Source organism: Fringilla coelebs, assembly GCF_963513975.1.
Source record: "Fringilla coelebs genome assembly, chromosome: 21".
In the NCBI taxonomy this organism is placed as follows: Eukaryota; Metazoa; Chordata; class Aves; order Passeriformes; family Fringillidae; genus Fringilla; species Fringilla coelebs.
The window spans coordinates 7,345,938-7,372,145 of record NC_140047.1 but is presented as its reverse complement, the minus strand read 5'-3'; the positions used below and the strand labels follow the sequence as shown (position 1 = coordinate 7,372,145).

The following is a 26,208-nucleotide window of genomic DNA, read 5'->3' as shown; positions in this document are numbered from 1 at the left end:
GCTGCAGCACCCTCGTGTGGCTGCGGGACCCTGCGGGGGACACGGGGACCCTCCACGGACACCGCAGCCGCGGATCCTCCGCCCCCCCGTCTGCTGGGCAGAGAGCTGGGGTGCGCATGGAGGTGTTTGGGAGGGAGGGAAGGTGCCATTCCTTGGAAGGGGTTGAAGGGGAGCAGCTGGTATCTGCTCCAGTGCCCATCAGCCTCTCCAAAGCAAGCAGATGCGATGCCATTTCCAGGGAGATCCTCCCATCACCGCAGATTTGCTCTTTGGGCGTCACCTGGTTGAAAAGAGAGTGTTTTGAGGAAGGAAACAGTTTGTAAATGTCCTTGCAAACTTCCCCTGCTTCTGAAGCTGTGGTGTATGGACGCAGCACTGTGCATCTCCATGCAATAGTTCTTCCTAACACGTGATAAAACTTCCTGGGCTCTGTGACACCCGCTACAAAAGGAACCTTTGCTTCCTCCCTTCTTCCCAAGTAATTATAAAGCATTACACCCCTGGGCATAGCCACCCTCCAGCTTCTCTGCTGCCACCTTAGGTTGCTTCCCTGTGGGGTTGGAAAGAAGCAACAGCAAGCAAAATGTCTGCTGCAGGGAGAAGATGCTCCTTCCATATGGAATGTAGAGTTTGGGGTGAGCATCACAACCCCCAGGACAGGAGCACTGCTCCAAAGGGCAGGAGGGGCTCTGCTGCTGGGAGGTGACACGTTGCTGCCATAGGAACGCGTGCTCCTGCAGTTTGTGGATGGTGCCAGCAGCACTTCAGACCTTCCCGTTGCCACCAGAGGGAGAAGGGTTCAGCAGCACAAGGATGAAGGGAAAGGAGGAAACTGTAACCACGATCTGTAATTCATTCTGGACGGGGATAACCAGGCGGGTGTCCCCGTGAGCTGGAAAATGTGAGCTCTGTTTTGTCTTGCTGCTGTTGCAGCCGATGCTGATGACAACACAAAATTGTTCTCATTAAAATATTCTAGGGGCAAACTTCAACTTTTCATCAGTCAGCAAGTCATGCACAAGTGTCAGGCTGTGGAGTCAGAAACAAGGAAAGGGGGTCCAGAAAGATCCTCCCATCACCTGAGACCCACCCTTTTGGAATCACCTGGTTGAAAACCAACTGCTTTGAGGAAGGAAACAGTTTGCTAATGTCTTTGCAATCTTCCCACACTCCCAAAATTGTAGTGCATGGATGGAGAGCAGCGCTCCTGCTGAAATTAATATTGGTGATGGATGTGCCCTTCCAGGGAGGAAAAATTCCCCTGTCCTGGAAGGGGAGAGGTTGCACAGCACCTTTGATCTCTTTTTCATTGCCAGCCTTCCCCCAGTACCTCCCTCCCCCGTGGAGGGCAGACCCTGCCAGGTGAGCTGCAGCTCTCCACACTTGTCTGTCTCCTGCTTTGAGGCCCCTCAGATGCCCATCAGCTCCTGGGAGATGACTGATCATGGGCTGAGACCTTCTGCTCCAGTGGCACATGAACTGAAGTTGGGACAGTTCAGGCAGGAAATAAGTGACATATTTCCAGCAGTTAACAGTGATGAGTCACTGGAGGAATCTGCCCTGGGATCTGTAAGTTCATCACTTCAAGAGTCTCTTGACTCAGGGCTGGATGCTTTCCAAAGGGGTGCTCTGCACTGGCCACGTGCTGAGGACATGAGGATGCTGCTTGGGTGATATTCTTTATGCAGGAGGTTGGACAATTGGCCTTAATGATCTGCATGCCACTTACTGGATGAATAAATAAGTGGTTACAAAGCAGCAGCAGAGCATTTGGCAGGGATGGTCAAGTGTGGGACCATGGTGGGCCTGTCCAATATGGGGACTTGCTCCTGCTGGGTGCTGCAGGGATGGTGTGGGATGAGCCTTGTTCCCCTCTAGGGAAAGCTGGAATGCATTGTTTAGGGATCCTTCCTTCCTCAGCCTTGGATCCACGTGTCCCAACAGCCACAGGTGATGGGAGGGACAAAGGCTGCTGCTGGGAGGGAGCTGACCCTGTGGCTCTCATGGAGCTGAGCCCCTCTGGGTGCATGGGACAGGGTTGTGGGGGCATTGAGGATGGCCTGGGGGGAGGAGGAGGTGACAGAGACATCCTGTAAGTGACACCATGTGAGCTGGCCTGCACGGAGGCTGCTGCAATTCAGCAGGTGAAGGCAAGTAAAAGGAACAAGGGCAACCCAGGTGTCCCTTCTCCTCCCAGCTCCTGGAAGTCGGCAGGGCAGTGGATTTCTGCACAGGCAGTTGAGTCCCTGCCACATTCCACCAACACACACCCACCCACCATTAACTGTCTCACCCTCTCTGAGTGCACCATAGCATCATCTCCACAATATCTTGGGGCAATGGGTGTCAGGCTTTATTTGTGCAGTGAGGACACTTTCTGCCTTGCTCTCTGATCCTTTCCTAGCAATTCCTGCCGCTCGACTTGCTGCCTTTCAGTCTGAGCATGTGCTGGGCAGTTTCCCCTGGGCACATCTTCACGCCTCTCCACATTGCATTAAATCTGCTGCTTGATAGCTCAGCATTGTGGGCTTCTGGAGCCCTGTTTAACTTTGGCTGCCTCAACTATTTGGTATCACCTTTGCCTGACCACTGATTCCTCTTGTTTTGGGTGCTCAGTGCCTGCTCTGCACCTGTGGGCCTTTGCTCCCTGGAAAGTGCTCTACAATCTGATGGTTTATTTCTGCCTTTTGGTTTCTTTCAGCTCAATTTCTGTGCAGAATCTGACCCTCCTTGCTGCCTCTTAATTCAATTTCTGCCCAGGCTGCTTGTCCAGGCCAGGTGGGGAAACCACAGTGGCTGGTGATGGAAGACTCAGGTCCCTATCACATGCACAGACACGTCTCTACTCAGTAAAATATTTATTCCTCCATTATTTCACAAGAGTTGTTTTTACAAAAACCTTACAAAAATTTCCAAAACACAGACATGCAGAAGAAAAAAAACAAATCCACCATGGATCTTGTTACAAGTAATTGAAATGTACAAATAGAAAGGGCGAGAGAGAGCTTAGATTACAATAATCCCTCGGTCCTGCTACCCCTCCATGGGTGCAATTTGTATCTCTTCTTGGTGAGTTCAGCATTGACTGACAAGCTGTGATAAGCTGCCAAAAGCACAGCAAAGGAGGGGCCCTAAGATTAGGAGCAAATGTTTTCAAATATATATATACATATAGATATTTAGTGAAGAAATATTTATTCCCTGCTTTTTTTAGGTTTACAGAAACAGCATCTGCAAACTATTAAATGGGTTTATTTTCATTAATGTTCTCAAAGAGGCAGCGACATTTATATCCCTGTGGTTTCATCTTGAATAACTGAAAAAAGAGCCCTGTGCTTTCCATGGGAATAGGACCCCCCTGGCCCCCTCCTCCTGCCCCAGTGGTGTTTCTCAGAGTGGATGATTTGATCCACAGTGGATCCCTCTTCCCCCTGGCTCGGCAGGTCTCTGTGCTCTGTGGGGAGCTGGCATGACAAAGGGGAGGGATACCAGCCCTGGAAATACAGATGGGGCAGAGGGTGGGTGTTTAGGGTGACTCTGGAGGAGGTGGGCAGGGTCAGTCAGGCTGTGCCCTCTCCCTGACTGCCAAGCCTGAGCAGGAGAACACAGCTGCTCCCAACTGTAGAGCAGAGAGGGCAGGCGCTGGAGGCAGCATGGAGCAGCTGGTTCACCCCCAGGCACAGGAGATGGTTTTCCCATCAGGTCTCCAGCTCTGGGTGCTGGGTGAGTCCCCCCGTGCTGGCATTGCCGGGGGTGCAGCTGAAGGCCCTGGGTCCCACGTGCAGCTGCAGTGAGAGCCCCAGTGGGAATGGGAGAGGATGCTCCTGGGAGCTCTGGGGACTCAGCTAGGGCACTTTGTAGCTGTGGCACTTTCAGCCTCAGTGTCACCAACCTGAGGATGTTTACTTGGAGGAGGCACCTCAGCAATTGCTCTATTTGTCCTCAGATCTATTGCTGCAGCCCCCAAACCCACCCCTTCTAGGAAAGTAGGGCTGTGTCTCCTCTGCCCAGGCCACCCCTCTGAGTTGGTGGTGTCCCCATGCTTGGCTGGTGGCTCTTTCCAGTGGGTGAGGAAAGGATGATGTGATTTCCAGTGGGCTTTGTCCACAGGGACACCACAGCTCCACCGCCCCGGCTGTGGAACTGGCAGGGGAAGGTGGAGGCTGCGTCTCTCCACAGCTCAGCCCCATGGCTTAGGGCCAGGCTGCCCACCCCGTGTCCATCCCCTGCACGTCCCACCTTGGAACCTCATTAGGCTGCACAGCAGGGTGGGATGAGGGGGAAACCATTTCCTTTCTGCAAAACCAAAAAAGCCTCCCCCCATGGAGCTGCCGGCCCCAGAGCCCCGAGCACATCTGCGGAGCTGCCGACGGGGAGGCTGTGCCTCCGGAAGGCGAAGCCTTCGTTGGCACGAAGCGCTGGGAGCCGCCTACTCAGCTGAAACCCAACAGCTTTTTCCAATTTTCTCATTCCCTGGGACTGTTCAATGACCTGGGGCTCCGCAGAATCGCTGGCAAATCCACCGAGGCAGGGCAGCGGTGCCTGCTTGGGGATTGGCGATGCATCCCCAGCTCACGGGAAAGCAAACAGGCTCCAGGAGGGTCTGTTGAGGTGCTGCAGCTCTGTTTGTCCCTCTGGGAAGGGACAAAGCCTGATGCCATCAGCATGGGCAGCTCCTAAATGCAGGAAGCGCAGTGCAGAGGGCTGGCCGAGACTGGCCATGGCATGGGTGAGCCATCAGCTTCCCAAAGTCCCAAACTTTGGGAAGTCCCAAACCCCACGCTGTGGCTGGGGTTGCACAAAGAAACGCATGGATCAGCTTTGGCACGCACAGTTGAGCGCCGCAAGTCACAGCCTGGTGGAAAGGGGGGCCCGTGATCCTCCCACAGTGTCCCTGCGGGAGGAGAAGACCCAATAACTCTTTGGCTCTCTGGGCAAGATACCCAAATTGGTCAAATCCAATAGTCCAAGATCCTTCCATGTTTGGAAGCAAATTCTTGTTCCCTTGGCAAGTCTGTTTGTCCTCAAAGAGCGTGTGGGGGGTATGTGTGTATATATAGCCGTTATTATAAGGGTGTGCGGAAAAGCAAGTTTCTAACCAAGTTCGCTCCATATGTGGCTATAATTATGTGCCACTTCGGCCTGGGACTGACTCTACCTTCAGAAGGGAAGGGAAGAGGAGAGAAGATGCTGGGACATTGGATGAGTGGCACGTGTGTTGGGCAGGCGGCGGATTCGTCCTGGTCCTGGCACAGGAGCTCCACGCTGTATCCTGGAGGAGGCCACGGGATGGGCTTTGCCCTGCTCAGTTCACGGTCGGCACCTGGTTCTGATGGAGGCTGAACTCCTTGGCCTTGAGGCGCAGGCTGGCGATGCTGTTGGCCATGTTCACCCCTTGGGTGGGCGTTGCGGTCCCGCTGGAGCTGTAGGAGGGCACAGTGCTGCGGGGAGGGAGCAGGGAGGAATGAGGAATGGCCCATGGAGAAGACCCCCATGCCCTTTGTGGTCCTGCTGGCTTCCCAGGCTAGGCTGGCTGTTCCCTGTTGGAGATCTCTCACAAGAACAGCCAAGGCTTCAGCATTTTTATGGGCTTGGATGGATGTGGGAACCCCTCAAACTATGCACCAGGAGGCCCTGCTTTGTGTTTTTGGATGTGATGGCTGAACATGAACAGCTGGGAACCAGAAGGACCCATGCCACCTCCTGAGCCGAGATGTGGGAAGGGTCAGCACGAGGCCAAGCAAATCCTTTGCGAGGACCAGGGTGCCTGCTCCAGCCCCAAAACACAAGGAGACAGGGAAGCCTGTTCAGCATTGGGCAGTGGATGCTCAGACAGAGTTTAAATGATTCCAAAGCCAGGTCAGACGAGCTCCTTTCAGCCTCACAAAACTCCCCAAATCCCCAGCAGTGGCACAGGGCTGCATTCCTGGGGCAGTGGAGCTGTCTCTAGGCAGCCCTGCCCCGTGGCCTCCCCCTCCCCAGCTCCTCCAGAGCCTCCACCTACCTGTACGGGGAGGTGCTGGTCCACGAGAGATACTCAGGGGTCAGTGCAGTGGGTCGTGGTGCCATGGGCTGCTCAATGGCTGCTTCCTGGCTGTAGGACTTGAGCAGTGATGCTGATCTGTTGGCCAGCATCGCCCTCTCATTACGGCGGAACTTGGCCCTCCGGTTCTGAAACCACACCTGGGACAGGGGAAAGGTGGGGGCAAAGGTGGAAAGGTGGGGAGGAAAGGTGGAAAGGTCAGGGGGAAAGGTGGAAAGGTGGGGAGGAAAGGTGGAAAGGTGGGGAGGAAAGGTGGAAAGGCAGTCAGAAGGGACGCAGTGTGAACAGGGATGTCCTAACCACCTGTCCTACGGGTCATGGTGATGTGCAGGATGAAACAAGGGAGGGGACAGTCCCCGCTCCTGCCTGGGGCGAGGCAGAGGTGTTGTTTTCTCCCACACAAACCTGTGCTCACCTGGACTCTGGCCTCGCTGAGGTTGACCCTTCTGGCCAGCTCCTCCCTAACGAAGGCGTCGGGGTAGTGCGTCCTCTCAAAGACCCTCTCCAGAGCCTGCAGCTGGCTGCTGTTGAAGGTGGTGCGGTTCCTCCTCTGCTTCTTCTTCCTCTTGGCTGCCCCACAGCTTGGGCTCAGGCTCTCTCCTGTGGGGAAGGAACAGAAGCCACATGAGAGCCAGACCCGTGTGAGACCCCGTGACCCAGCCAAGCCCAAGCCCTCCTGGGGGTCCGCAGTGTCCTGCTCTGTGCTCCCTCCAGGCACCTGGGACTCTGTGGGGATGTGTGCAACCCTGGGATGTCCATGAGAATCAAAACCAGTTTTGGGAGCTGCTGGAGCTTAGGGTTAACCCCAAAATTTACCAAGGCCCGTGGTGGTTTCACATCTTGCTAAACCATGCTGACCTGATTTTGAATATCTGCCTCAGTGTATTCTGGGGCTGCACTTGATCCAAACTGAAGCTCAGCTCTTGCTAAGACTTTAAGTCAACCTTTGATGAATGGTGATGAAAACTCAGCACCAAAACCCCCCCAAGATGTGGGTCTCAGCTCCCACCTCCAGCACCCCCAAGGCCCCAGCTGTGGCATGTCCCCAAGGTGACACAGGCCTGCAGCCAAGCATCTGCTCTTCCAACCCTGCTCCTCGGAGCTCAGAGCGCGCGGCACCGCGTCTCGCAGGGCTCAGCCTCCGCAGTGTTTATTTCTGGCTTTGCTGGCTCATGGAAACATGAAGCTGAGGGTGTAGTCTGGTTTCTCAGTATTGATCTTGGGCTGTCAGCCAGGCTGAGATTAATCTCCTCTTTGTCACTAATATCATAAGGTTTGGGCAATTTTGTGAAGCCTTTTTCCGAGACACCCAGGCAGCTCCTGCAAAGGCTTCGTGGGGAGCACGACTCGCTGTCGTTGTCCCTTGTGGAGGTACTGGTTAATGGTTCTTTCTGTTCATAAAGCATCTGGATCCAATCTGTACCTACTGGTGGGAAAGCATTCTGGAATTATTTGAAATGTTAATAATTTTATGGCATTCTGATTCATGGCACGGGTATGTTGGGGCTTTCTGCTCTGTATCATTGCAGAGGGTGGCAGAACTCACTGCTCCCTGAGTATGCTCACAAATTAAATACTTGCTAATCTACTGGAATGGGTATTAACTCTGCTGTTTCAAGACACCATCAAGCTGTTGAGCAGGAGGAAACATCCAAGATCTTTAAGGCCAGAAAAACCTTCCTGCACCTTAACTCTGAATAATTCAAGCCATGAAATGTCCAACAGCAAGTTTTTCATGTCCCTAGGACTCCTATGTGCCCAACTACACCATTCTCCCAAGGCCTCTCTGCAGCCACTGGTATTTCTCTGGGTCTTTAATCGTGCTGTAGGTGCAACTTGGTCTTGGTTGACCATCAGCAATGTGTGATCTTGTATTTTGGACATGGTCTTCTTGGTTGGGTGAAGACACAATGGACAGTGCCTGAAACATGTGTGGGTTTGAGACCCTTTCCCCAGCCAGGGAACCATGGGCTGTCCTTCACCACCAATCGTGTCTAAAGGCTCACAAATAAAATTCTCAGAATTCCCTCCAGCACTTCCTCCTGGAGCTTCAAATGTTCTGCCAGTCTTCTGCTTTCCAGTTGCCCCTTTTAGTTAAACTCCTTTTTTGGTCCTGTTTTCCTCCAGCGAGCTAACGAGCCGCTGGATTAAAATACATGAAGTCCAGCCATGGTTGTCCCTGAGTTTTCTGGGAGCTTGGGACTGAAATGGGAACCATCAGGCTGGGAATGAGCTACAGGATGTAACAGGGTGAGAGGTTTCCTTGTGGGTTTATGACCATGCCACAGGGCTTCTGGGGAAATTGTAGATCAGGGTTTGGTTCAAAAGGTCTGGTCACAAGGGCACCCACTGCCTCTCACCAAACTGGCAATGATTTCAATAGAACCCTGGGAAATGTATTAATAAAATTTATAAACCCCCTTTGGCTTCATCCTCCATTTAAACCTGGCTATAGGACTTTGGCATAGTGTTGATTTCCCTTGCCCACTCTAATTTGGCTGAAAGAAAGGAGGAGGAGGAAAGTTTTTTAAAATTAACTCTCAATCCAGTTCTGTAGGATCTGGCCACAGTTCTGGCTGGTCTTTATCTCCCCAAACCCACAGAAGGAAGAGCTAAACAGCCACAGGAGACAAGTGGTGCTGAGTGCTTCCCATATGGGGCTGGCAGTCATGCTGGGATCGAGGTTTAGGACTGGAGTTGGATCAGGATGTGTCACAGCACCAGCTCTCCTGGGTTTTTGGAGACCTGCAAAACCATGCTGGTTTTTGGGCATTTTGTTCAGCCCCTATTGCTGGTTTTAATGGAGGGACCTTCCACACCTTTTCCAGGCCATCTCTCTGTGGCAGGGAGGCAGCTCCACACATGGAGTGCCTGCCTGGATCCTTTTCTCTGCCCAAGGATGAGCCTTGGTAAGGCATCAGCATCTTTTCCTCATTAGCTCAGGCACTGCAGGCCTGTGGGACCAGACAGATGCCACCCTAATTGCTGCTGGTGAGTGTCTGACAGGTTTACAGTGTACAATTAGGCTGCATCTCCTCTACCAGAGATGCTTTAATAACCCCAAATCAGCTTCCCAAAAATGAGCATGGCTCAATTCTCTGTGGCATCAGAGAAGGAATGGGAAGGGGGATGAGTTGGATCCCCTGAAGACACCCTGTCCTCTCACTGCCATCAGCAGGACTTGGATTTAACCAGACCTGCTGAAACCTTGATGGAGGAATTGGAAACCAGCTCCCCAGCCCGATGGGCTCCCAGGAATAAGAGTTTGTAATTGCACAAAGTTAAAACCAGCTTCCCACCATCACTGCTCTGTCCCAAAGCAGTGCTTGGGGAGGCTATGGAGAAAGCCAAACCCTTGCCTTTGTCAGGTATAATTTGGGGGTTCATTTGGGCTGAAGGGACCAGTTTGGTTGGCCAGCCCTGAGGTCAGAGGGGCTCCTGAGCCTTTCCCCCAGCCACCTTCCCTGTATTTATCTTCCACTGATTACAATTTCCGCTGAAAGGAAAAGAAATGCAGGGAAAGGGGGAAAACAGGGGGGATAACGTTACTGAGTAACGAAAGATGACATGCGGGGGAGGATGGGGAGAGGGGGGCACGGGGGCTTTGCACAGAGCAGGATGGGCCCAATGTGCATCACAAAAAGGCCTTAAATTGCCCCAGACTGTGAGGAAAGAGAGGAGACTTTTTCACCCGTGATGTGGATGAGTTTTGGGGTGCTGGATGTGACCTGGGCAACCTCCAGCCTCCTCTCTGGGCTGTCCTGCCTCAGGCAGCGCTGCCTGAGAGCTGCAGAGAGCCTGGGGACAGCTCTGTGCCCTACAGACTCCATGGGGTGCTGGGAGCCACCCCAAAACCCTTCTCCCTGTGGGAGCAGCAATGCTGGCAAGCCTGGACTGCGCCACAGGGAAAACCTGGGAGCAAAGGCAGCACCACCCCCGGGTCAGAGCTGTGCTGGTTCAGATGGGCACCAACCAAGCCCCTTCTCCCACTCTTGCCTTTTCCCTCTGTGCTCCCATCAGTTTTCCACAGGAAGGACTCAGCAGTCTCAGCCTTGGTGCTGGGCTTGCCCTTACACTGGCAGGGCCCCCAACCTCCCAGAGCTGCTGTTGAGCACTGCAAAGAGGTAATTTTCACTCGATTTCAACCAAGGCTTTGGGTTGACTAAGAGCTCCATCAGTGCACAGTAAATGGGCTCAGAGCAGCTGTGAGCCAGATCAACCAGCACCCACAATCCCAGCAGCTCACCTGCCCCAGCCTGGAAACACAGGCAGGGATCATCCCCTGGGATGTCCTTCAGGGATGGCCTGCACTGCCAGCCACGCTCAGTCTCCCCTCTGGACACCCAGTTTGGGGGGTTCATTTACAAAATACTCATCCAGAATGAGGTGTTTGCCCAGCACCACCCCTGCTACCCCAGATGGTCCCTTCAGCCAGCTGCCAGCCCGTCTCTTCCCCAGGGGATGCTCCAAACCCCACTCCCTACTGGTACCACCACATCCTGGGACAGGTTTTCCTGACTCCAGCTCTGTCACTTGGCTTCGGGGTGCAAACACCCCCATTTTTCAGGTCAGAAGGCAGCAAGTTCAACCCTCTCATGCAAAAAAGCCCAGGCTACGTCTCCTCCAACGTGTTTCATTTTCCACTGCACCGCAGCCCCCACGGCCCCGAAACGTTTTCTGTCATTAAATTATTTCACACGTTCCATTTATTTGCGAGCAGTTTGCCAAAGACCCTTTAAGCTTTAAATTTTTCACACCCCCCCCCCAGCCAAAATGATCAAATCTGCTGTACCATTTACTTCCCTACTACGCCTGGAATGGCATTTTTTTCCTCCTTTTTTCTTCTTGGGTATAATTTAAGGGTTGAAATAGCCTGGAGGGAATTAGCTGTAAATTCTTCCTAAGACAAATAAATTCAGCCCTCTAAGTTTCTATGTTTTTCAAACTGTTGAGAGACATTTTGGGTTTGTTTTACTTGAAATAATGATCGTGGCATATCTGACCCTCAGGCTGCGGCCGGCTCTAGCCAAATAAATAGCTTTTATTAATTAAGGTTTATCCTTAACAAATAAAACCCCAATTTGATCTCGGCCGGCTGAATTAGCAAAAATAAACAACGGGTTCTCTGGGCACTTGATGTGGATTTAACAAATTAACGCTGGGCCTTCATCAGGGAAGCCGCAGGGTGGTGGAGGTCTTTTACAGCCAAGAAATCCTTTGGAAAAACAATGTCTTTCGTTTCTCCCATGGTCTCTCTCTCGGTAAACATGTGCACTCCCTCCATCCCTTCATGCACTCGGGGGAGCGAGGAGAGCTCCGGCCATGACGTCTGCCAGAGCTTCATGTGCAATTGTTTAACTGCTCCTCTAAATCATGCCACGGGGAGGGAGCGTTTCCCCTCGGGCTGCAGCGAGCTGGAGCAGAGCTCTGGGGTTTGGGAATTGCCCCTCCATGGTGTGTGCCCGCTCCAGCTCTGCTCTGTTCCACAGCCTTCAGCTGAGACACCCGAAGCCAAGGTGGGATTTGGGGGTGCATGGGCTGCCAAGTGCAGGGACCCCTCTTTCCAGCAGCCACTTCCAACACTGCCCTGCCTTGGGGTGCAGTTGGGAACAGCCTGGGAGCCCAGAGAGGGTTTTACCAGGTCTTTGCAGGGAGGAGGGATAGCAGGAGGGATGCTCCAGAGGCCAAAGGGAAGCTGGGCGCTTGTCGCTGTTCATGGGCACAGGAAGGACAGGGGTTGTTGCAGCAGGGATGGTGGGAGATGCCTACACCACAACAGGTCTTTAATCTCCCCAAATCACCTTGGAAAGCCTGGGGGGCTGAGGAGCAGCCAGGAACCTGCCCCTGCACATGTGCTGAGTCACCCAGGTACGGTGCCTTTCCTGCACCCACCCACGAGCCCAGCCTGGGTGCACAGGAGTGACACAGCACCGGCCTGGGGGCAAAACCCCATCGGTGAAACTCCCATTTTCTGCACTGCCTCACCCCAGAACCCAGGGGAGAAGCATTTGGGGCCACCAAGCCCTGCCCTCAGGATGCCAGTCCCAGCTTTACTTGGCATGATGCTAAGAGGTCCAAACTCATCCTGGGAATAGCCACGGATATGGGGGACAGGGTATCCCTGGGGAACAACAGCTGTCAGCCCCTCCCCAGGCTCCCACTGCTGGGAGAAGGCTCCCACCTCCTCATCCTCACCCACTGCCCCTCCCTGTCCCCTCCAGCCCAGCCCATCCTCGCAAAGTGCCCGGGAATGCTGAAGGCTCTGGGGGGAGGTTGAAGCTGGGGGGGTCCAAATGTGCTGAGTCCGAAGGAAACTTTCTCAGCTCAAGTGGAGTACATGAAAAATTTAAGAGAGGGGCAAGTCCCAGCTACTGGAGAAACATTACAGCGAAATGTTTCCGAGGATGTTTCACCTCATTAATTGTGAAAAAACTGAAACGCTGACACGTTTTTACAGGCTGCCAGTTTTGCTGGGGGAAAAGTGTCTCTGTTAAAAAGGAGCAGCAAAAGCCTGGACCAAGAAAGAGGCCAAGGCTGTCCCGGGGGGGCCTTAGCCTGTGCTCACTGACAGGCAGCAGCAGCCTGTTTTATGGTTATAGAGCTGCCTCTGCACCAGCCAGAAACCACCCAGCACCACAGCTTGCTACGCCCAGCCACACAGACACACAATTTTTGGGAAGGTTCTGCCCAGCAGTGCTGCAACCCCAGGGATGCTCCATGCACAGCCTGCAGCCCCAGAGCCCAGGAGGTTTTCCCCTTGCACCCCTGAACGGTGTGTGGTGTCTGAGCACCCGTCACAGCAAGTCCAGCTAAAAACCAGAACAAGCCAGGACGGTCCTGGCTGAGCCAGCTGCATCCCTGCATCCCAGTGGGGATGTGTCCAGCCCGTGCTGGTAACCCAGTGGTGGCACTGAACCCTTTTTTCAGCCCATTATTAGTGCAGCAAATGCATTGGGAACATGATGCTTAGCTGGGTACTGGGAAAAGAAAGATTATGAAAAGGGAGATCCCCATGTCATGAGACATTGCTTCGCTCAGGGATGGTTCCAGCCCAGAATGAGCCAGCAAATTCACTGCTGAGAGCTGTGAGTGGATTCAGAGCTGGATCTCCAGTTGGCTCTGGAGCAAGGGCAGCCGTGCTGCAAAACCCAGGTGCACAAGAGGGGGAAGATCAGGAAGTCACTGTGAGGAAGGAGGAAGATAATGAAAAGAATGAAGAAGGAAAGCAGATGCTGGAGACGTCAGGTGAGGGACCAGCCAGCCAAGTCTTGTGCTGTGATTTAGAGAGGATGCCCTGGAAGTTGAAAGCTGCTGAAATCCACAGGGCTGCAGGCAAAGCCTGAGTGCTCAGGAGTCCCTGAACATTCCCAGCACTTCCCACCATGCCAGAGGCTCCTGCACAGCCCAGCAGGGGCTCACCCAGCTGAGGCCAGGCCCCAGGAATGGCGTTTTGGCACAGCCAGCTCCTGCGTCAGCGGAAGCATTTAATGAATTAATTGCAGCCACATTCCCTGAAGGAGGAGGCAGGGTTGGTGGGATGCTCTCAAGCCTCAGGAAGGGGCTGGGGAACATCTTTGGCCACAAAGCTCTGGTGGGAGTAAGAGGAGTAGGCTGAGCAGCACAAGAAATTCCTGTCCGCTCTCCCGGGACCTGGCAGAGTCGGTGCCATCACCCACCTTGTACTTGGGCTGGGAACTGCCCGTGACAGACCTTTGGGGAATGTGACAGGAACACATCCTGCTGCCAGGCTCCCTCCTGGCCCCAGCCCCAATGCAGACCACAGAGCCTGGCACCATCAGCACCCCCTGACAGCTCCAGAGACAGCCCCGGGAGCTGCGACAGCACCGGCGCCCAGCGCGGCACCAGCCGAGCCTCTGGCTGCGCTCCCCCTCCTGCCCGGCTCCTGCACCCCGGGAGCTGGGGCCGGGCCATTGTGGGGCCGTTGTGGGGCCGTTGTGGGGCCGTTGTGGGGCCGCAGGGCTCAGACTGCCTGGCTGTGCCCCGGCGGTGGCAGCGGCCCCGGGCAGCCAGCCCGGCCCCGGAGCACCAGCGCATCCCCTGGGCTCGGGGCTCTGCAAGAGAAATGTTCCCTCCCAGGGCTGTGCCAGCGTGGGGTGACCCAGCCTGACTCGGGGCTTTCGGGAGCTGCCAGGAGCATCCCGTGCGTTCACAGGAGCCCGACACAATGGGCTGTCCCGGCTCCAGAGCCACCGCTGCCTCCATTGTGTCAGCGCTACAAGGGGAGGGAGCTGCGGAGGAGCTGGGCTGGGGCAAAGCTGGGCTGCTGCTCCACAACGAGTACCCAAATTGCCCCTCGAGGAATGGCATGGTGAGGAGGAAAGGCTCCTGGAAAGGCCACTGTCTGCACGGATTTGCTGGGTACAGTGGCTTTGAGAGTCAGGATCTGGCAGGGTCTGGCATCTTCCCTGCTCATGGCAGGGGAATGTGCAACTCAAAGGGGTTCACACTCCTCTGGGGTCCCTCTTTTCTTAATTGGGCTGGGATCACACAGAGCCTCCAAAAACTCATCCACAGTGGTGCCAGTCTGGGTGTACCCTGCACAGAGAGGGAGAGGGGGAGGCAGGACAGATGTCGGGATGGGTGCTCCTGGCTTCATGCAGGGATGCTCGAAGGGCCGTGTCAGACCAAAGGGCTCCTCAGGAGGATGTTTATGGCTGCAGGGCTGGGGGTAGCAGGAGCCAAAGCCCTCCCAGCACAGCCAAGTGCCTCAGGAACAGACAGCGTGGTGGGTTTGACCGATCCAAGCCAAGTTCCGAGCAGCACCGACCAACGGGGGAGCAGGAATTTTCATTTTGTTCTCCTGTGAATTTGCCAACCCCACGGTGGAGGCCCAGGGACCAACAAAAGGCTCTGGCTCTCCCCCAGGCAGCGCCAGCCAGGAGCCTTCCCGGCAAGGAGACATTCACTGGCTTTCATCTCCCTGCCAGGAGCCCTTCCTGGGGTGGGATGGGAGCAGTGCTTGGGCTCTCCTGCACCTCGCACCGCTGCAGCACCCTGGGGTGCTCCTGGGGACCCTTCCCCTTGGGGATGCAGCCTCCCCACTTTGGCAGCTCGTTAAAACAGCAGTGGTGGCTCACAGATGTGTGAATGGGCCTCTGTGGCTCAGGGAAACAGCCAGACCAGACCCTGGGGCCAAAACGCTGGGATTTGGGTCAGCCCCAGGCACCACAGGCACTGGAGAGTGCGATGGTGGGACAGATGCTGGACCCTGCTGCCCTCCATCAGGGCTGAGCACAGCAGATGCTGCCTCCCTCCCCAGCCTGCAGACCTTCCAGGCACCATTTGGTGCATCCACGATGCAGCCACAGAGGTGCCAACATTGCCCACATGTGATATAACAGGTTACCCAACAGGAAACAGACGTGTAATTAATTAACACTAATGAGACTTGTGCAAGCACTGGCCCAGGATAACACCCACCTTGCAAAGCACCACCAAAATCCTGGATTTAACTGCAAAGTGAGTTTTCCTGGGGGCTGGAAGGAGCTGGGGGGTGCCTCAGGCCATCACAGTGTTGAGAGCTCCCTGGGACTTTTGCTCAGTGTTTAAAAAATAAAACTAAATCAGCCGGGGCTGCATAGCAGGAACGTTGTGTGGAGGGCTGGCTCCCAGCCAGGGACCCCTGGCATGGTGATCCCAGCCTTCCTCTCCTCCCCAGCCCCCCCAAAAAGGTGGTTTTTTGAAATTTAATAGGCAAAAGCCCAAGCAAGCCAGCCCCAGTGGCATCTGGCACTGAAACCCAACACCAGCCCCACGAGGTTAAAGCAGAGACCCCATTGCATCAGGGTCACTGCCAAGGGGGGGAAGGAGGCAGGCAGGGACAAGGGGGAATGATGAGAGTTCCCATGCTGTCCCTTCCTGCTGCCCACTGCCCCAAGTCCCTTTTCTTTCTTGAGGCCAAAAGGGTGTTTTCCACACCCAGCAAACCACTGAGCACCCATTTGATCAGTGAGCAGCAGCACCTGCTGAGAGCCCGTTCCACAGCCGCCAGCTGCGGATCTCAGCACGTCTGTCCGGGGTGTGGGACGGGTGTGAGCCCCCCTGGGAGCCCACCCCAGCTCCTGGGAGCCCCTCCCAGCCCCTGGGAGCCATCCCAGCCCTGGGAGCCCCTCCCAGCCCTGCTCCAGGGGTCCCTGCACGCACAGACGTCCCGGCAGCCCCTGCCAGCAGCAGCACCGCTGTCCTCTGGTCTGGTTTGCATTTGAGGTCGGTGGCCTCTCGCCAAATTTATTGTAAAACATTCATTTTAATAAGTGGCTCGTATCTTTTTTTTTTTTTTTTTTTTTTTTTTAACCCAGCCTGGTTAACTGTTTCCAGGTTGCAGCAGAACCTTGCACGGCGGGGATGGCGGGGATGGCAGGGACAGTGGGGACAGTGGGGACAGTGGGGACAGGATCACAGTCAGGTTGCTGGGGGCAGGTGCCAGCCATGGGGATGACGGGATGGAGACAGGAATATCAGGATGCTGCTCCTATAAATGCCAGCAGAGCTGAGACCTCACCCTCATCCCTGCAAGCCTTCATCCCCTCCAGGTCCCCAGGGAGACCAAGCACCCTCCTGCCACACTGGGCACCCTGACACTTTCATACAGAATTAAAACTCACTGCCCAAGGGGTAACTGGGCCATGTCAAACATGCAGAGGGCTTCCCAAAGTGGACGTTGCCTGGTAGTTTAGTTTCAACATTTGTTTTAAGTTTTATAAACCTCTAATACTAATAGAAATGCTTGAGTGTCTTTTAATTTAAATGAAAACAGTTTTTTTTTTTAATTTAAAAATTCCCCTGAGGTATTTACAACCCCCAAATTACAGCCATGTGGCCAGCCCAGATGAGAAAGTGAAATTGGTGAGGAAGGAGTGTGGCAGCTGCCCCAGCCCAGGCCCAGCCCAGCCCTGCATTGTCACCTGTGTCCCCTGCACAGACTCTGCTTCACACCTTTGCTGGGGACATGGGATCCCTGGGTTCACCAGCCCCATGAGCTGCCAGCCACAGCTGTCCCCAGCAGGACGGCATCTGTCTGTCTGTCTGTCCTTCCATTTTTGTCTTCTCTGTGGAGCAGAGTGGCTTTGGGGACAGGAGCTGCCCATGACCATCCTGTGCCCTCCTCAGCTGTGCTGCTGCAGGACCAGGCCCTTTGCACCCCAGTGCTGTGCCTGGGGTCCCCTGAGTGCTCCCCTGCCCCATCACTGCAACTGCCACCCCCAAGTCACCCCTGACAGTGTCCTGTGTCCATCCTGGGGTGCAACACAACCCCCCCAGGTGACAACACCCTGCAGGACCTGGGGTACAGCATGATTCCCCTGAACGGCTCAGTGCCACATGCCACCCCCTGCAACAGCCTGAACGGCTTGGGGTGCTGTGTAACCCCAGCACACACACCTGGCATTGCCCTGAACAGTTTGGGGTGCTGTGTAACCCCAGCACACACACCTGGCATTGCCCTGAACAGTTTGGGGTGCTGTGTAACCCCAGCACACACAGCTGGCATTGCCCTGAACAGTTTGGGGTGCTGTGTAACCCCAGCACACACACCTGGGAATGCCCTGTACAGTTTGGGGTGCTGTGTAACCCCAGCACGCACACCTGGCAATGCCCTGAAGGGTTTGGGGTGCTGTGTAACCCCAGCACGCACACCTGGCAATGCCCTGAACAGTTTGGGGTGCAGCACAATCCCCACCTCACCCCAGCCATGCCCTGCATGACCTGGCACAATGCCGACCCCCTGCCCATCTCGGGGTGCAGAGCAGCCCCCCCAAACACACACTGCAACGCCCTGAGCGGCCCCAGGCTCTCCCAGCTCCCCCTGGATGCCCTGCCCAGCCCGGGCTGGCTCAGGCAGCCGAACCCCCCGGTTCCGGTGCCGGCGCTGCCCCGGCCGGGCTGCGGAGCCTGCGGGAGCTCCGGGCTGTGCCCCCTCCCCACGCCCCGCGGCCATGTGCTCCCCGCCGCTCCCCCGGCTCCCCTGCCATGTGCACTCCAGTTTCCTTGCGTGTGAAGCCTGCAGCCTCTCGGATTCAGTGGCTGGAAAGGATGGCGCCTCTCCACATCTGGTTCAATGCGCGAGCCTGGCGCCTGGCTTAGCCACAGTCTCCATTCAGAGACACACAGACTTTAATAGACTCATACAATTCTTCCTGATCTATCACTGCAGCCGCAGCTGAAAAGCTGCTTTATTATATGCACTCAAAGGGGGATGAGGAGGGAAGGGGAGGGGGCCGGCGGCTGGCGCTGCCGCTCTCTGAGGGCTCCCAGCCCGCCCGGCATCCCCCGGGACTTGACCTGTCCCCCCGGCCCTGCCCAGCCTCCCAGGGGCTGTTTTCCCCCCAGACCCGCAGGAAAGAGCAGCACCGCAGCCTCATTATCTCTCCTGCTCAATTAACACCCTCCGAGCTGCCGCTCGCACCCGCACCGCGCACGGCTGGGGCCGCGGGGCGGCAAAGGGGACCCCGCCTGTCCCCCGATGTCCCCAGGATGGCTTCCCTCCCCCACAAACTGGAGCAATTCCCCCCAATTCCTGCAACATCAGCATCGCGTTTAGCCCGCGATTCCCCCCGAGAGGACCGGGAGCTGCCGGCCGGGGCTGCGCGGGGGTCGGAGCTGCCCCAGCCCGTCCCGGTGCCGGGGCTGGCTCTGCCGGGGCAGCGCCGGGCAGGGAGGCTCTGCCGAGGGATGCTGAGCACGGACAGCGCCTTTGTCGGCCGTGGGAAGGCTGGAAAACATCGCCCGCGGTCATGTGTCCCTCGGGCAAAGGCAAACATCGGGAATGCCTCGAGGGCGAGGGGAGGAATTTTTGTGTTAGTTCTCGGAAATTTAGGGTTGTGCAGTGAAAAACAAGTAGTTTGGTAGTTTTGGGGCAGTCCTGGTCAACAGGCATCGGAAAACCGCCTTGAAACCTCAAATCAGGCCCTTCTCCCCAAAACTTTGCTGTTCCCATCCTCCCCGACCCTTTTGGACATCACCATGGCCAGGCAGGGGGCAGCTGCCTCTGCCCACCACGCTTCCACTCTGTTCCCAGTTGCTTTTTCCAGCCAGGAAAAACCTGATCTGCATTAATCCTGGTCTAAATCCGTGCTCAGCCCAGGCATAACCCACTGCCCCAGCATTTTAAAGGATGCTCTGCCCCAGTTCCCTGGCTCAGGGATTCCATCCTGGAACAAAAACTCCCTCCAGCTTCTGCTCATGCTGCAGGGAGGGAATGAGGTGCCAGTGTGCGGACACCAATCCCAAAGCACCCGGGTCCCATCCTGCTTCAAACTCATCCCCAAACAGCTCTGGGGAGAGAATTCCCCCTGGCTGGAGGAAATCAGCCTTGGGTGAAGGGGTGATCAGCCCCACTCCCTGGGAGGGAGGAGGGTTTCTAGCACACAGCCTCAAAGCCCCAAATCATTTCATCAGCCTCCCAGCTACAGACACACGCCCAGGCTCTCTTAAAATGCTGATTCGTTGAAATTCACCCATCTTGGCTGCACAGAGTTGAAATTTCATATTTTTCCTGTGAATCAGCCCCATTCCCTGAAATAACAGCCCAAAAGAGAGGGGAAATAGTCTTGCACTGAGCTGTTCCTGGTGGAGTGAGACCTAACAGCCCAGGGGGGACAGGCAAGGTGTCCCTGCACCCCAGCACCCTCCGGGGCTGGGCATGGCTGTGTCAGGGGGTGTCTGAGCTGCTGCTGGGGATTAAAGCACATCAGTGGGTGCTGCCAGGGCTGCCAGGGAAGCGGGGAAAAGCCTTGTGTCCCCACAACATGCAGGACCCCTCCAGTGCCCCCCCTGGACACTGTCAAACCGTGATTCTCCCTGCTGGAAAGTGTTTCAGATGGAGCATCCCCCACAGCAATGCCTGCCAAAACCCAGCTCACTGGGGGTGCTGAGCAGAGAAAAATCCCAGCAATGAGAAGTCGGGGAGAAAAGGGATTTTCCTGGCCCAGCCAAGGCTGCTCCAGCTCTTGGGCTCCCCCAGCCAGAGGGTTCCCATCTCCCCGGATCCTGAGTTTGGGTTTTTTCCCCTTTTCCCTCTGGCAGCAGCTCTCCCAGCACAGCAGTGAGCACGTGTGGGGACCCTGCAGAGCCCTGCAAGGCTGCAGGAACGTGCTGGTATGTGTTTGCCTGTGCCCTGGGGAGGGCTCAGCGTGGGCAGGGCAACTTCCTGGGGCCCCTCTCCAGCCCAGAGCCCCCCGAGCTGGGGTGGGGGGAGCCTGGAGCCCAGGTGGGGGTGCTCAGCTCATCTCGGGGCAAATTTTCCCCAAATCAGAGCCCTGGTGTCAGTGAGAGCCTGAACGCAGCCCAGGGCACAGGGAAGAGGAGGATGGTGACCCCGTGTCACCATGGGAGGAGCAGGAGGGGGCGTGGATGTCACTGGGGGAGGAGTGGGACAGTCAGAGTGTGTCACCCTTCAGGGCTGGGGGGCACAGGGAAGCACAGAGAGGTGGTACCAGGGGGTGAAGCCCAGGCCAGAAGCTCTGTGAGACCTGGGGTCTCTTCCAGCTGTGACCCCAGCCCTGCCTGTGCCTGGCAGTGGTTTGTGCTGCTCTGGCTGCTTCTGCAGGGTGCTGACCCCACTCAGCCCCTTATCCTGCCTGTGCCACGGGAAAGCAGCACTCCCACCCCACGGCAGCTTCTGGGTAGGTGAGACCTGAGGAATCAGCTTCCTCTTGTCCAGGCAGGGGACCATGTGCAGGACAAGAGCCACAGTGAGGGTGTCCCAGTTAGGGAGGGGAAGCCTGGCTGCAGAACCCTGCAGGTTGGGGCTGTCCCCTGCATCAGCCTGGGGTGTACAGCACGGCTCCCTCCCCACAACCCCTCTTTTTCTTGACTGGGACATGCTGGGCTCCCTGTGAGCGGCTGGAAACCCTTGGTGAGCTGGGACCTGTCAGGCTCTCCATCCATCCATCCATCCATCCATCCATCCATCCATCCATCCATCCATCCATCCATCCTCACAGTAAGCAAAAACAAACGTGGAGGGCTGGGAGGGGGCCAGGCTGGGGAGCTCCCACATGGATTAATTGATGCTTACTGACTAATTGCTGCTGGATGCTGCGCTGGGGACCTGCCAGCACCACACACTGGACAAGCACTGTCCCCTCCCCTGGGGCCATCCTGCTCCATCAGCTGAGAGGGCACTTGAGGAAAACCCCCCTGTCCTGAGGTCTGCAGCTCTCAGAGCCCCCCAGCAGGCACTGGGGACAGAGAGGGTGATGTTTGTCACTGAGAGCAAGGATGGCTCCTGTCCTGGTGCCACCCACCCGGCTGGGCTGGCCTTACAAGGACAGAGAGGATTCACCTCCCCCTCTGCTTCAGATGCCACCGTGCCCAGCTCTGCCAACAGGGACTGTCCCCAGCAAGGGCCCTGCAGATCTGCCAGTCTGGGAGGGCAGCCAGGCCCCCCCAGCTGGGGCTGTTTTGGGGAGCAGTGAGGGGTGACGGGTGCTGTAAATGCTGCACCCCAGCCCTGCTGCCCCCTCCAGTGTATCCCAACCCCATCCCACGTGCCATGGCCAGCGTGGTGGTGCCACCTGAGCAGCAGAGACCTCTCCTTGGAGAGCTGAGCCACATCCATCAGACAATTCCCAAAGCCTCCTCCCTCCACAGGGGCTGTGCCAGGGTCCCCACACACTGCCTGCCCCTGGTCTGGCATCCAGAAACCAGGGAAAGCCTCCCAGCACAGCAGCCTGGAGGGCTGGAGCCCAGCAGTTTGGGGGCTGTGGAAAGCAGGTGGGCGCTGCAGGGAGAGCTCTGGGGTTACAGGGCAGGGGGGCTCAGCTGTGTCCCTGTGCCCATGGCCCAGTCCCACTGAGCCAGGCTCAGGGGATCAGCCAGGGGTTAATGACACTGGGTTTAACTGTGGCTGAGCCATGTCCGTGTGCAGATGTCCCCAAAGGCTCATCCTGGCCCTGGTGTTACAGAGGTGCCTCCTGCCAGCACAGCCACAGAGACCAAGGTGTCCCCAAGCTGTGCCCACAGCTGATGGGGACAAGTGGTATTTGGGAAGGCAGAGCAGCACAGCCAAACTTTGTTCTGTGAGCCAGCACAGTCCCTGCTGGATTGGGACACCACAGGGACATCAGCTGGGATGGCTCTGCCTCAAGGATGGCTCTGTACCCAAGCTCTGGGGGGTGTTTGGGGCTACCTGAGGCAATCAGCCACCACTTTAACTCCAGGACCAAGTCCCCTTTCCCCTCTGATACCAGGTCCCTGTCCCTCCCTGCCTCTCCTCTCCCTTTTCAGCTGCTCTGGTTTACATAATTAAAGCCAATTTGTTGTAACAACATCTTAATGCCCTCTGCCCCTTTGGGTGCTGCTTCTTCTCTCCTCTCCTGCATCACTGCTTTGCTCAGCACCCTCACAGCCCCAGAACAGGTCAGAGAGTGCCAGGGGATGAGGAAGGGGCTCCAGGCACCGTTCTGAGAGTGGGATGTCCAGGGGCCACCACACCTCCCCATCCCGCTGCCAGCTCCCAGTGGCTGTAGCCAAATAAATGGTCAATGCATGCCAAAAAATCCCCTTTGGAGGGGCCACAGCTCAGCTGTGACAAAAGTGACTCCTTCTGAGTTTTCAGCCCCAAAACGGTGCTGGAGCCAGTGCACGACTCCCTCTCCCATCCCCAGGCGGCACCAAAAGTAAGTTCATTGTTTGAAAAGCCATCAGTCAAGGCTTGCTGGCTAAACTTACCCTCCTGCTTTATCATCTTGAGAACATTAAGGGCTGTTGTTAACAGATGTTTCGCGTTACACATTATTTGTTAGTCTAATGAAAGGAGGTGAACAAGCTTTCAAGACCTCAGAAGTTGTGCCGAAGGTTTTCCATGGGAGGCTGTTGCACCGCTCCAGGGGAGAATGAAGATGAAGATGAGGGTGTGAATGAGCTCTCACCACCCTGCTGACTTTTCCTTGCTCTTGCCTGGCTCGTGGGATTTCTGATTTTTGGGTGTCATGAGAGCAATGTGTTACACAGATATTTGCATTCACCGTCCCAGGAGGATGCTCTGGGTACACTCAGGGCCAGTTTGGGGCTGTGGCCAAGGCAGGGGCTGAGTAGCCCCTTGGCTGGAGAGGGAGCTGGGCATGGCTTTGGTCCCCAAAAGCCTCCAAAGTGCCAGTGGGAAGGGATGTGCCAGTGGGAAGGGATGTGCCAGTGGGAAGGGATGTGCCAGCCCTGCAAGGGGCTCCTGGAGGGAGGTGTGCCGAGGGCCCCGGGCATGGGGCTGCCTCCAGCCCCCCTCCCCAGCAGGCAGGGCTGGGGGCTGGGGGTGGGTGAGGTCAGAAGGGGCTGAATCCCCTTCTGCAGAGAATAAACTTCTGCTCTGAGCCTCTCTGGCTGTGCCAGCCTCGGGAATGGAAGCCTCCCTCTGCAGCTTCCCTGGGGAAGGGGAGGGGGCTCTGTTGGGGTCGCAGCCTGCTGGGCACAGCCTGGGGCTGTCCTTGTGCCAGCTCTGCCAACGCAGCCCCCGGTGAGCCCTGCCTGGTGCAGGGGTCCCAGCAGCTTCACAGCAGGTTCAGGGCTGCTCTTCCTCCAACCCAGCAGCACAAAGACCCCAAGGGCTCCTGGCTGGAGCTCAGAGCCACATCCTGCAGAGAGATGCAGGGGCACCGTGGCCACTTGTGCTCATAACAAACCCACTGTGGGGCTCCAAACCTGCCTCTGGCAGGAAAACCCCACGATGGTGAAGAGGAAGATGAGAGCAAACGCCAAGAGGCTGTTTTATTTCAGGATGCCAATAAAAGATAAGGTTACCAGTAGAAGTTTCTTTGCTGTCATCGCTGATCTGGAGCAAAAGGCTGATGCTCACAAAGGCAGGATGTTTGCCTGGTATTTCAGGTCTCCCCATCCCAATTTAGGAAATTGCATCCCAGTTAAGGCAGTGGCAGCTGGTAAGGGTCTCAAAGGGTCTCACAGCTTTGCGTGCACACAGGGTCTTGTCTCTGTTTCCTTGTTCTCTTCTTGCCCACTGCTCTCAACTCCTGGGTATTTTTCAACATCAGAAATGCTTCAAGTGCTGGTCAGCCTGTCAGAGCATCCCAGATGCTGATGGTGTCTCCATCCATGCAAGCTTGCCAGAACAGGTGCTAATGGGAAATATCTCACATGGGCCAGCACTGCTGGGATCTGCAGAGCAAACCCCAGGGCCCCTGCCTGGGAGGAATGGGCTTTTAGGGTGAAGAACAGGCTTGTGGTGATCGTGCAGCCTCACTCTGTTTTTTTGCATCATGCTGGGTCCATGCTGAGTTCTCTGGGTGCATTAGCAGGGCAGTTGTTTCTCTGCTGCTTTGCAAACAGCCCTGTGAAACTGGGCTGGGTTTCCCAAAGCTGTGCTGATCCCACATGGAATTCCATGTGATCCCACATGGAATATTGTCCCTCTACAGACCCACAGGCAGGAGAAACCCTCCCCACAGCCACTGCTGAAAGTACAAACAAAACCCAAGGGAAAGGGAGGGAGGGTGGAAAATAACACTGAAAATACCAGATACCACCCCAAAAAGCAGCGCCCAGCCCTCAGCAGGATGACCAGAGGCAGGCTGGGGGCTCAGTGGGGCTGCCCCATGAAGGGAGGAGGTTGTGCAGGGAATGAGCTGCGGGCTGGAGAAAGATGCTCCAGACCTGCACGCAGCGTAGGAGCCACGGGAGGGGACGGGGAGAGCACCTGGGGGGATTGAAGGGACGGAGCCCCCTTCAGCAGCACAGATTCCCGGGGGGGCTGAGCACCTCGGCAGGGCTGTCAGCACCCCAGGGCTGTGGAAAATAAACCTGGGGTAGCACAGCCCAGCCAGGACAGTTTTGGGGAATGCCACTCCTCGCGGAAGGCACCTGGCCCGGGCTCTGGGCATGGCGGGGCTCTGCCTCCCCTCTGTCACCTCTGTGTCCCGAGGGGACACCCGGCTCCGGGGGGCTCCGGCTGCCCTGGCACTGTGACTTTGCCGCAGGAATGGGGCGAACCCTCCCCACCTCCGCCCCAGGACCGGAGCGGGGATGCGCGGGACCGGCGGAGCGGCGCGCAGGGAGAGATGCGAGCGGGATCGTCCCGTTATAAACGCGCCTCCGGCCAGGACCGAGCGCCATGAAGCCGCGTCCCGGCTCGGTCCCGCTCCCCTGTCCCAGCCCCGGCTCTGTCCCCGCTGATGCCGGAGTCTCGCAGCTGCGGCCGCCGGGACGGGACCGTCCCCGCTGTGTCCCGGTGCCCGCGGCCCCGCCGGGCCGGCCCCGCTGCCCGCGCCCGGAAACCGAGACCGGGAGCCCCGGGGGACAGGGGGACCCCGCAGGCCGCGCAGCCCCGGCACGGAGCGACTTCCTGGGAGCGTCCCGGACCCGACACCTCCGGTGCCGGCGAGGAGGCGGCCGGTGCGGGGTCCCTGTGCCCCTGCCGGGTCCCTGAGCTCTCTGTCCCGGGTGCGGGATCCCTCTGCCCCAGCCGTCGGGGGGTCGGCACCTCGCCGCTCGCCTCCGCCCGCTCCCCCAGCTCTCCCCACCCCGCCGCGGGGGGACACGGACCCCCTTTGTCCGGGGTGCCCTCACCGCGGCAGGGGGACACGGCGGGGACACCCCATCCCCAACGCTGTCCCATCGCGGGGAGCCCATCCCGGCCCGGCGGGACTCACCGTCCTGGGGCGCTGCCTCGCTGCCGCTGCTGCCTCCCGACGGCTCCGGGATGGCCTTGCCGCCACCGGCGGGCGGGGGACCGGCCGCGGGGGTCCCGTTCATACCGGCCGCCACCTCCTCCAGGTCGAGGAGGTGGCTCACGCTGAAGTTTTTCCGGCTTTGAGCGTTTTCGGGCGGCTCCGGGCCGCGCACGGCGCCGGGGGCGAACGGCTTGTCCATGGCAAAGGCTGGCGCCGAGTCCATGGCTCCCACCCCCAGCCCGCAGCCCAGCCCGAGGTGCCGGGCCGCTCCCCGGCCCCCTTCCCCACCCACCCCCCCCCACCCAAAAAAAAAAAAAAAAAAAAAAGGAGAAAAAATTAAAATAATTATAATTTTTTTTTTTAAATAAGGGGGGAAAAAAAATCACGGCTGCCCTGAGTCCGGCTCCCTCCCCAGCCCCTGTTCCGCCTTGTGCTGACGTCTGGGGAAAAAACCACGCTCCCAGCCCAAACTTTCTTTCCCTGCTCTCTGCTCTGGAGCTGTTCAAACAAACGCCCCTGCTCTGAGCC

The 26,208-nt window shown here is 57.0% G+C and overlaps 1 protein-coding gene across 1 annotated transcript; it reads right to left on the bottom strand.

Annotated features, from left to right (window-relative positions):
* Window positions 1–5,305: 5,305 nt before the first annotated feature.
* On the bottom strand, window positions 5,306–25,903 carry PRRX2 (paired related homeobox 2; the record flags this gene model as incomplete). The annotated part of the gene is made up of 4 exons (XM_084219633.1): window positions 5,306–5,441; window positions 6,005–6,183; window positions 6,459–6,643; window positions 25,660–25,903. 4 exons carry the CDS (start codon window positions 25,901–25,903, stop codon window positions 5,306–5,308), a joined length of 744 nt encoding a protein of 247 aa, XP_084075759.1.
* Between the last annotated feature and the right edge of the window lie 305 nt (window positions 25,904–26,208).